Below are 11,928 nucleotides of genomic sequence, written 5' to 3'. Positions count from 1 at the left end.
AAACCATGGCTTTGCTACTCTAACCATAGTTTAACCATGGTATTTGTGGTAAAACTGTGGTTATATAAATGGTAATCAATTAGACAAAAAAAAAAAAAACACGGTAATACACTTTTACTATAATAAAACCACGGGTGACCGTGACTCATAGTCTGTATGGACGAACAACTAGAATAACAGAAGAATTTAAAAGTGCAGTAAAATATAAAACTATTTTCGTTTACGATAATTAAGACAAGTACGAGTTTGCAACATCAAACAGAAAAATGGACTGTTTTAGTACAGCCAAACACGCCTCAAACCGGAAGCCTTCAAGTTTGTTCACGTTACATAAGCTCGCAGCCCCGCACCCGCTCTTACGTTAAAAATAAGGTAATTTCAGCACCTAAAGTGTATAAATGAGATATATAAGGGTATTTATTTAATGGGTTTTATACTGACCTGCCTTCCGCATGCCTGCCTCCCGCGTGCGCCGTACATTTGCCTACTGAATTTGCCTAAAGTCATTTCTGAAAGCCCGCCAATAAATCTACCTTTCAACGTACCACAACAACGGAAAGAAAACGTTAGTAAAATAGTGTTTTGGAATGCAATTATCATTATTGCACAAAAGATTGTTAAATTATAATAAGATTTTACTTATCTCAACAAACACTCTTGAATGTTAGAAATGTTAAATAAAAATGTCAATGTTACACGTCTTTTTAAATCTCCTACCAATGTTTATAAAACATTCAATATTTTGGTGGTACATCCTGATATGTCTTTTCTGCCGGACATTAAGATGTGTAAACATATTTTGCCTGACAGATTCATTAACCATGATCTGCCTCATTTGTAGATTAGCACATCATCAAATGATGTTTGACATTTGACATTTATGACCAAAACCACAATCCCTGACAGTCTTTTCTAATGTCTTAATTACAATCTCATCAAGCCTTTATGCTATAAAAAGACGGTCTCATTTTATATTAGGTGTCCTTAACTACTATGTAGATACATGTTTTTACATTGTACTTAAAAATACCAGCATGTAATTACATCTATATTTACACTGTTGGCCCTTCCCTTACACCTTAACCTAACCATACCACTAAACCTGTCGCTAACTTTACCCCACCGCAATAGCAGCAAGGGTTGTGCAATACAATATTAACACCTAATATAAAGTGTGACCAGAAAGGCTATTATAGTATTGTGTGAACATACAGTTTCATCTGCGTGACCAACTCACCCTCATGCTGTGGATGTGAACTTTTGTGTAGCGAGATCTTCTAAAAACAGACACATGATTTACTGCTGAATCTTCAGGGTATAAAAGGCCAGTCTCTTTCCTCAGTGATTGTATCATAACTATATCACCGTGGCAACCTGCCCCGCAGCCATATTTAAGCAGGATTAGAGGCAGTCACGGCATAGAGGTTGAGAGATGACGTTTAGTCAACAAGTTCATATTGACTACTTCTGTTATACTCAACAGAGTCAGACAACAATACACACTGTAGCAAAAGAGAAGTGTGTCAAAGAGCCAAAACATTTTTATTATCAGTACAATTGGGCACCTTACGCATGTTACATGTACAGTAGTGTTTTTTGAGTGCATGTATGTGTGAATTGGTGTACGTCAGACATTTGCAAGTTGATGCCACAGACAGGAGGGCATAAAACTCTCCATCTTGTCTGCAAAAAAGCCCAGTGGTGCAAAGAGGGTGCTGAAGAACTGCAGAGAGAGAACGAGAGGAGAGAAAACAGTCAAAACGTGTGATATAGCATTTACAAAGAACTTACTAATAACCACACGCACATCTTAAAGAGTTTGTGCAAGATATTTAAGAAACAAAAGATTACATTTCTAAAGCAAATGGATGTACTGAATGCCAAAAAGTGGCACGTTTTTGGGTAGAAAGAGTAAAGAGTAAATGCATGTATAAAAGAAAGAAAATGCTAATTTAAATATACATTCATTATATTACTTCATTATATACATTTACATATTCAGGATTTATAAATATATATTCTGATTTACATGTACATATACAGGATTTAAATGTATATATTCAGTTGTATCTATATTTTCAGACTTATAACTATACACTCACCTAAAGGATTATTAGGAACACCATACTAATACAGTGTTTGACCCCCTTTCGCCTTCAGAACTGCCTTAATTCTACGTGGCATTGATTCAACAAGGTGCTGAAAGCATTCTTTAGAAATGTTGGCCCATATTGATAGGATAGCATCTTGCAGTTGATGGAGATTTGTGGGATGCACATCCAGGGCACGAAGCTCCCGTTCCACCACATCCCAAAGATGCTCTAATGGGTTGAGATCTGGTGACTGTGGGGGCCATTTTAGTACAGTGAACTCATTGTCATGTTCAAGAAACCAATTTGAAATGATTTGAGCTTTGTGACATGGTGCATTATCCTGCTGGAAGTAGCCATCAGAGGATGCGTACATGGTGGTCATAAAGGGATGGACATGGTCAGAAACAATGCTCAGGTAGGCCGTGGCATTTAAACGATGCCCAGTTGGCACTAAGAGGCCTAAAGTGTGCCAAGAAAACATCCCCCACACCATTACACCACTACCACCAGCCTGCACAGTGGTAACAAGGCATGATCTCATTCTGTTTACGCCAAATTCTGACTCTACCATCTGAATGTCTCAACAGAAATTGAGACTCATCAGACCAGGCAACATTTTTCCAGTCTTCAACTGTCCAATTTTGGTGAGCTTGTGCAAATTGTAGCCTCTTTTTCCTATTTGTAGTGGAGATGAGTGGTACCCGGTAGGGTCTTCTGCTGTTGTAGCCCATCCGCCTCAAGGCTCTGCGTGTTGTGGCTTCACAAATGCTTTGCTGCATACCTCGGTTGTAACGAGGGGTTATTTCAGTCAAAGTTGCTCTTCTATCAGCTTGAATCAGTCGGCCAATTCTCCTCTGACCTCTAGCATCAACAAGGCATTTTCGCCCACAGGACTGCCGCATACTGGATGTTTTTCCCTTTTCACACCATTCTTTGTAAACCCTAGAAATGGTTGTGCGTGAAAATCCCAGTAACTGAGCAGATTGTGAAATACTCAGACCAGCCCGTCTGGCACCAACAACCATGCCACGCTCAAAATTGCTTAAATCACCTTTCTTTCCCATTCTGACATTCAGTTTGGAGTTCAGGAGATTGTCTTGACCAGGACCACACCTCTAAATGCATTGAAGCAACTGCCATGTGATTGGTTGATTAGATAATTGCATTAATTAGAAATTTAACAGGTGTTCCTAATAATCCTTTAGGTGAGTGTATATTTAGACCTATATCTGTATATATTCAGCTTTACATTTATATATTCAGACCTATAACTGTACATAAAGCCGGGTTTCCACTGCAGGAAATTTCTCCAGGAACTAGGAACTTTGGGGTGGTACTCGGTGTGTTTCGACCGTAGGAACCAGGGTCTAAATGAAGTTCCGGGTAAATATTTCCCCCTCCAAACGGCCCTGCTCGCGAGGTAGAATTTTTTTAAAGTTCAGGAACTTTCGGGGGTGGGACTTGGGCGCTGAACATGCTGATTGGTTGAGCTCACGCAGCATTATATTTCAACCGGCATTTTTAAAAGTCTTGCGAGGTTCGTTCTGCGTTCAGTAAATATCAGTCTTGCTCTTTCTGTCCGATGGCACGCGTTGTCTCAGCAATCGCATGGTCAATGTCCTTAATAGCTGATTATAACATACGTTGTTTTATTTTAAATCTAGCTTTCAGAATACGCTTTAGTATCAGTGCTCGTCTCTTTTCCGCCGTTTTGTTTATTACATCTTTAGTAAACCAATACATAACTAGCAAAAGCAGCGCTGCTTGCATCTCCTCCACTTGTTATTGTTGCAGTATCGCACCAAAAAATGATTACTGTCCGTCGCTGACTGGGAGGAGCAGTTGCGCGCAGTCCCACGTCTCTGGACTAATTTGCCTAGTCCTCACGGTACACTTGACCGCAGTGGAAACGCAGACAGTAGCATTCCTGTAAAAAAAGTTCCTGGTACAAATTGTTCCCGGGTAATTTCGGTGGAAACGGGACTTAAGTGAATTTGTTATTAGCGACACCGGTGGCCGTTAAGTGAACTGCAGCCAGCAACTGCTCATCCTCGCACTCGTGCACACATAATGCGACTGAACGTGATTAAAGGATAATTACACCATTATAATACTTTGATTATAAAAGTATATTTTAGACTATAGATCTGACTATGTGAGACTATAATTTGAATTAATTTATTTTCTTTGCATGACACATTGACATTACGGTACAGAATAGCTCTTTTGGCATTATCTTGAATATTGAATAAGCGTGCGCGTAATGTTTTTTGTCGGCCCGAGTCCTTAAAAGCCCACTTTAGTGCCTTGAAACACGCCGCATTATTCAGTGTGTTGACGTAATTTCCACTGAAACGGGAAGACAGGGCAGGACATATCGATCAGCTCCTCCCCCTTTAAAAAAAAGCCATTTATATTGTTTATATCACAGCTCAGCCAAAGCCGTTGAGCTCGGTAAAGCCACAGTTTTCCTCTAATGTCTAAGTGTTTCTCCTCCTAATCTCCTCTATATCGCTTCAAAATATAGCATTTCCAATACGTTTTGTGGTCTGCGTCGACTCTCACATATGATCGACTCTGTGTTATCGTGTCTCTGGACTGGAGCAGACTGTGTTCGCCAGACTTCATTCACCCCAATGGAAAGCATATTTACACTGTCTGGATCGTTCCCTATGTCCTACGTATATAGTGGACTATGTGCCATTCATTCAACAAGTGGCAGATTTTAGCCGCAGATTCAGACAGAAAATCTCAAGAGTAGCTGAAGTGCAGAGTGATGTCGTCAAAATCATCATCCATATTGGCGGAGAGACTTAAGTTTTGAATGCTTACATCTTCTAAATGTGAATTTTGTCATTGTTTTGGAGCACACTACCTAATTGATAACAGTAAGGCTAACCTATTTATACTAAAAGCCAAAAAACTTCAATTTCGATTTTATCAGGACTTTAAAATCAGTCTACATGAATACATAGACAACCTAGGAAGTCTCGTTTTTTAAGTTACAAGCTTTGGCAATACAAAAAGCGATTAATACATAAATTCTTACATATAGCCCTTTTAAAATATTTAAATATTTGAGAAGTTTCATTTTCAGTCACTGGTAGTGACTGTACAGTAGTTTGATGTTTTACTACAAACAGCTGTTTTGTGAAATTACGTTGCTATGAATTTTAGCCCTAAACTGAAGTATGATCATGGCCGATGTGAAATGATGTTGACATGAGGTCCACGAGAAACACCTGTACAAACCTGAAACTAAAGAAGTAGTGCTTTTGCAAGCGCATGCACGCATCTCTTGTGTTGTCGCCCTCATTCGTGGACTATTCGAGTGTCTGAGCCACAAGCTGTCAGAAAGATGCCTTTAAAGTGCCTGAAGTGCTAGACATAAGTATGATAGACTTTATCCCTCTGGGATACTACATGGAGGTCCTGACAGACACAAACAAGAGGAGGGAAAAAAAATCTCTGGATGGCAACCAACTTTAAGGCTGTTAAGTTTTTGCTTTGAAAAACACTGAAACCTCCACAGTTCTATCCACCATAAACAAGCCCCTAATGTGTTTATGAAGCGATACATTTCACGGATGAACAGATGTTTATGACGGAATATGGGAAAGGAAGCCCAGGGCCGCATGTCGGAGAGGGAGGAAAACTGGGCAGAGTGGAGGCTGGAGAGGTATCATCCATTTTAACGCAGATCCAGGAAATAGATAGAGCTAACGTAAATATGTGTTGTAAGATGACAAACGAGGTTGATAAAAAGATAAAGGCTATTGAGGCTGCATGTCCTCACATTCAGGAATTTATTGCAATTACAAATTAGGGCAATGTTCCCCAAGGAGAACAAGATGTTTGTAGTGGACTGGGAACAAAGCAGCATATGTGTGTGTGTGTGTGTGTGTGTGTGTGTGTGTGCGTGCGGGCAAATGAGGGAGTATAACGGAAACTAGAGCGACTTTGAATGCATCTCGGAGGTAAGGCCTTCCGTGCCGTCTAGTACAAAAACTCAAGTATGTTCTGAAATCAATCGGTCGCTATTAATTACACAGATGATAAGAGAAGAAAGCACCGCCACGAAATGTGCATCCTGGCCATTGGAAGGACTTGCATACAACCAATTTAAAGGCCTGCATGTCTGTACTTCTGCTCCTTAATTTATCAATTTTCCACCCTACCTCATTGTCTTGCTTGATACTGAGAATCGTTGGTTGTAGTATTGTGCATATATAAGGGTTGGACAATGAAACTGAAACACTGGCCAATATTAGTGTTGGAGGTTTCACTCATATATATGTGCGGTCTCATGGCCAATCTTCACTGATTTCACATTCCATCAGTGAGAGCAGAGTGTGAAGGTTGACTTAGCAGAGCAATAACAAAACTGTACAGAAAATATAACATAATGGGAGACAAAGGAGGACAAATTGTTGGTGCGTGTTTAGCTGGCTCATCTGTGACCAGGACAGGAAGTCTTTGTGGTGTATCGAGAGCTAGTAATGTCGGCATACCACCATGTAGGATGAACTTGATGAACTAAGAGGAAGCTGTCTGAAAGGGATGTCCAGGTACTAACCTGGATTGTATCCAAAAAGCATAAAACCACAGCTGCCCAACTCACTGCAGAGTTAAATGCGCACCTCGACTCTACTGTTTCCACCAAAACTGTTCGTCAGGAGCTCCATAAAGTCAATAGTCATGGTTGCTATAGCCAAAACTTTTGGTCACTCGTGCCAATGCCAAATGTCCCAAGGCGAATTGATGCTGTATTGGCCACAAAAGAAGGCCCTGCTCCATACAAACAAATGATTGTGGTCTAAAACCAGGCGTTTCCGTTTCATTGCCCAACTCCTGTGTACACACACACGCATATTATACACAAATATTATTGGGTAAAACTTACAGTTACAGAAAAAAGTATTATAGTACATAGTTAATTTTTATTAGGATTTAAAATTATTACTATAATTAGTTGTAGTAGTAGTGGTAGTATATATAATAAATATTATAATTTTTTCTACTTGTAAATCCAATTTTAGAGGGTTTTTTTGGGGATGGCCATGCAAATCTTGCTGCCACAAAGCTAAAGCCTTGTTTAAAATAAATTAAACAATTTAGTTAGGAATATTTTCTAATTACATTAAACATATCTCATTTCATAATTTTTTTTATTAAACATGGACCTTTATATTTTCCTAAAAAAATGTGGGTGAGATTCGAGTGCCGGTACAGACAAACCTGCTCGCCCAGTCGCCTCATGGATCTTCGGAAGTGGAGTGACATGCAAAGTTACAAAAAATGACAGCACACCGGCACTCGAAAGGGGGTCTTGTGCGCTCAACCAGCATGAAAACCGCGATGACACGTTTTTGCTGCACGCACCTTTGCATTTGTGCGGACACAGCGAGTATAAACATGGCTTAATATATTGTAGGCTATTGCTAGGGTGTTTAATTTAATGCACAGCCTATTTTGTTCCTTTAATAGAACATCACAGATAGTTATTGGTCTCATAAGAGCCGTAGTTTATACCGTCTAGAGTGCTATTGACAGAGACTTCATTCTTATATTGCAACACAATGAAATGTTTATCTTGGAAGTTCAGTGATTGTGTCTTTCTCTTCTAAACAAAAAAAATAATAATAATAATAAGGGCAAAGAGGGATGAGAGAAAAGCCAAAAAACAAAACAAAAAAACCCTTTTGGGTTTGGTGAGGCGTGCAGATACTCACGGCTTTGACGAAGACCCCCATGAGCTCTGGAAACTGGTGTGTGAGCATGGCCAACATGGCACAGAAGGAGCAAAGGCCCGCTGTGAAGAGGATGAAGAAAGGAAGCTCCTTCTTTGGGTACACTGAGACCTCGTGAAATGCTGGAAGAAAAAGGCAGAAAAATGCACATCCTTAAAAACAAATACCTTTTTTCCTATTATAGTTAATAATTATCACTTGAATTTTAAAGTGATAATTTACCAAAAATGAAAAATTCTGTCATTAATTACTCCCCCTCAATTCATTCCCATAAGACTTTCGTTCATCTTTGGAACATAAATTAATATTTTTTTGATGAAATCTGAGAGCTTTCTGTCCCTTCATTGACAGATATGCAACTAACACTTAGATGCTTCAAAAAATTCATAAAGAGATCGTAAAATTAATCCATATGAATTGAGCGGTTTAGTCCAAATTTTCTGAAGAGACACGATCACTTTATATGATGAACAGATTGAATTTAGGCTTTTATTCACACATAAACATTCATCAACTCACACATCAGTTGTGGTAAATGGAAGCTTAAAGGGATAGTTCACCCAAAAATGAAAATTAACTCACCCTCAAGTTGTTTCAAACCTGTATGAGTTTCTTTGTTCTGCTGAACACAAAAGAAGATATTTTGAAGAATGTTTGTAACCAAGCAGATAGAGCAACCATTGACTACCATAGTAGGGAAAAAAATACTATGGTAGTCAATGGTTGCTCTCTCTGCTTGGTTACAAACATTCTTCAAAATATCTTATTTTGTGTTGAGGGTGAGTAAATGATGACAGAATTTTCATTTTTGGGTGAACTATCCCTTTAAGCATATGTTCGCTTGACGTGTGAGACCCAATGGAGTTTCATTCTCGTGTTACGCATCCCGTTTGAGCTTCTGCAAGAACCAACGAGGTTCAAACTCATGCATCATGCAGGTTCGGTAGAGCTTCTGTTTATATGTTCGCTGATGAATAATTATATGTGAATAAAAGCCTAAATTCAACCGGTTCATCATATAAAGCGATTGTGTCTCTTCAGAAATTTTGGACTAACCCACTCAATTCATATGGATTCGTTTTACGATCTCTTTATGAACTTTTTGAATCGTCAAAGTGTCAATTGCATAGCCATCAACGGAGGGACAGAAAGCTCTCAGATTTAATACAAAAATATATTAATTCGCGTTGCAAAGATGAACGAAAGTCTTACAGGTTTGGAACGGCATGGGTGAGTAATTAATGACAATTTTCATTTTTGGGTGAACTAACCCTTTAACAAGCTAAGCTTGTAACAGTTAGTATTTGTATATAACGATAGATCAAAACAAAGTGCATACTTACAAGGCAGAAGCTCTCTGTCTGCTGTCTCTGTGCATCCTGGGTAAGGATAGAAGAGATGACCCTTCTCCAGAGGGTATGGAATAATCCGGAAAGCTACAAGAGTCAAAAGTTGACTGACATCAGGTGAGATCATTTACATTTTGTTTTACAGTAAACAGCTTCATATAAAGTACCAGGGGTTTTCAGATAATGATAATACCATGCCATTATTTTAAGAACCTTGAAATACCATGTCCTTTTCATGGTAAATGAGTATGGTAAGCATCTATTATACACAAGTTTGATGGTGTAAAAAAGAAAACACGTGTACTGTACGTACTGCCTTCCCAGGTACAGTGTAGCAGGTTGAGCGCCCCCTCTGCCCGTTTCCAGTGCTGCAGGTGAAAGAAAGCGTATGCCACTGCCTCACTGTCTCCTCTCTTCAAAATATGCTCAGGTGGCAAAATCAGACTCTTCATCTCTAATAAATACTGCAACGACACACAAAACACTTTTATTTACATTTTGAAAGGAAAGGACAATAAAACATATTCACCCCAATTCCCATTACCATGAAGCAAAAAGCCACTCTCATTAGTGAAATGAACATCAACAACCAAAAAGATATTATTTACTATATAAACAATTATTTTTAATATTATATTATTGAAATGGTAACATATTGAAATAAATACAATCTATAGAGGAAAATAATGACTAATATTACAATGACAAAAAAAGTATTAATGGTTATTTAAAAAATGTACAATTATGCTTTATTTTCTTACTGCAATATATAAATATACACACACTGTATGTATATATGTATATATGTATAATATATATATATATATATATGTATAATATATATATATATATATATATATGTATAATATATATATATATATATATATATATATATATGTATAATATATATATATATATATATATATATATGTATAATATATATATATATATATATATATATATATATATATATATATATATATATATATATGTATAATATATATATATATATATATATATATATATATATATATATATATATATATATATATATATATATATATATATATATATATATATATATATATATATATATATATATATATATATATATATATATATATATATATATATATATATATATATATATATTCCCTCTTGATCTTGGGGTGAAATGAAATGTGACCCAGACTTTCACCCATACATATGAGAGCTTTTATACTTATAAAGAGTCTGAATGTGTGTGAGAGCAGTCAGTCCCCGGCTCCGGGCCCCAGGGTGAACGTTGTAGAGGGCAATACAGCAGGATTAAATGGTATTATCCAAAGGATAACCTTCCCAAATGCCCCAGTCTGTGATTATTGTACATTACAGCTCAATAAGACTGATTCCCTCTACAAAGGTGTCAAGCGCACATTGTGAATTTCGAACACATATCCAAAAATATCTTTCTGTAACAATCACTGCAGTGAATGTGTCAGAATGTACACAAACATGTGCTTTGTAGACATGGGTAATTTAGCTTTATGATCGTGCTGACATTCGACAGGCAGCTGTCCTACGCAACATGCCCGCACACAAACACTGTCTTTTATGGCGGATCAAGTGTCAGTGATGGGTCTCTTTTATGTGGATGTTCCTCTTAAGCCCCTGCTGAACTCCCATAAGCCTCTGTCTCGGTCTGTCTCATATCTCTTTTCATTTGACCGTATGGACCCTGAGCAATGACATCACACTACAGTGGTCTTGGAGACGCCATGCAAAGGTGAGGTGCAGGTGTCCAGTGACAGATGACATCATGCATTATATGTTGCACATTTCTGGGCTGTCAGTTAATGTGTTAAATTAAGATATGGGTTTAACAATAATGTAATGCTTTTAACAAATTATACTGCCTATTTTTTTAAATAAATACTTATTAGCACCACTTTTGCCCATTGTAGTAGTGAGAAACACACTACTGTTCAAAAGTTTGAGATGCAAATTTTTTATTTCGAAAGAAATTAATACTTTTATTAAGCAAGGTCACATTAAATGTATCACAAGTGACATAAGACTTCTATCATGTTAATATCGTATAACTGCTGTTCTTTTGAACTTTCTACTCATCAAAGAATCCTAACAAAAATGTGAATTTCCACAAACATATTAAGCAGCACAAATGTTTTAAACATTGATAATAATAATAATAATAATAAGACGTTTCTTCAGTAGCAAATCAGCCTATTAGAATGATTCCTGAAGGATCATGTGACACTGAAGACTGGAGGAATGATGCTGAAAATTCAGCTTTGCATCACAGGAATAAATTATATTTTAAAATATTATATTATAAAATATATTTCAGAATTTGTTATCATCAAATAAATGCAGCCTTAGTGAGCATCAGAGACTTTGTTCAAAACCATTTAAAAATCTTACCGACCCCAACATTTTCAACTTCAACTCCATAAAAAGTTCATATTTTCCCTAGATAATATTTTCTTTGGCTTCGGTACAATGACAGTGAATTTAGGAAACAACAATGTCTTTATATTGTGTGAGATATTAAGTATGATATCATAAAGATCACTATATGGCTGTTTTTATATTTTAGCAAAACGTAAACGTTCAAAAAACACTGACAAGCAATAAAGTACAAAAGATTGTGACATTTAGCATGTCATTAAGTGCCTTTTTGCTTTTATGAAACCGTTACTACATAAAAAAAGATATGAACGACCATTTTTGTTGTAG

General features: G+C 37.1%; 1 protein-coding gene across 2 annotated transcripts in view; it reads right to left on the bottom strand.

Annotated features, from left to right (window-relative positions):
- Positions 1 to 619: 619 nt before the first annotated feature.
- Positions 620 to 11,928, bottom strand: part of st7l (suppression of tumorigenicity 7 like) — a 35,607-nt gene continuing 24,298 nt past the window's right edge. For both annotated transcript variants that reach the window (XM_079840257.1, XM_079840258.1), the window contains exons 12-15: positions 9,506 to 9,656; positions 9,187 to 9,279; positions 7,826 to 7,965; positions 620 to 1,723 (exon numbers count right to left, since the gene is read on the bottom strand). In XM_079840257.1, coding sequence (XP_079696383.1) covers positions 1,628 to 1,723; positions 7,826 to 7,965; positions 9,187 to 9,279; positions 9,506 to 9,656 — 480 coding nt within the window. In that variant the 3' untranslated portion in view covers positions 620 to 1,627. The remainder of the gene's footprint in view (positions 1,724 to 7,825; positions 7,966 to 9,186; positions 9,280 to 9,505; positions 9,657 to 11,928) is intronic.

The sequence above is a fragment of the Gobio gobio genome (assembly GCF_949357685.1).
Source record: "Gobio gobio genome assembly, chromosome: 17".
NCBI classification, from domain to species: domain Eukaryota; kingdom Metazoa; phylum Chordata; class Actinopteri; order Cypriniformes; family Gobionidae; genus Gobio; species Gobio gobio.
Note: the sequence above shows the minus strand (reverse complement) of the source record. Positions and strands in the feature narration are given on the sequence as shown.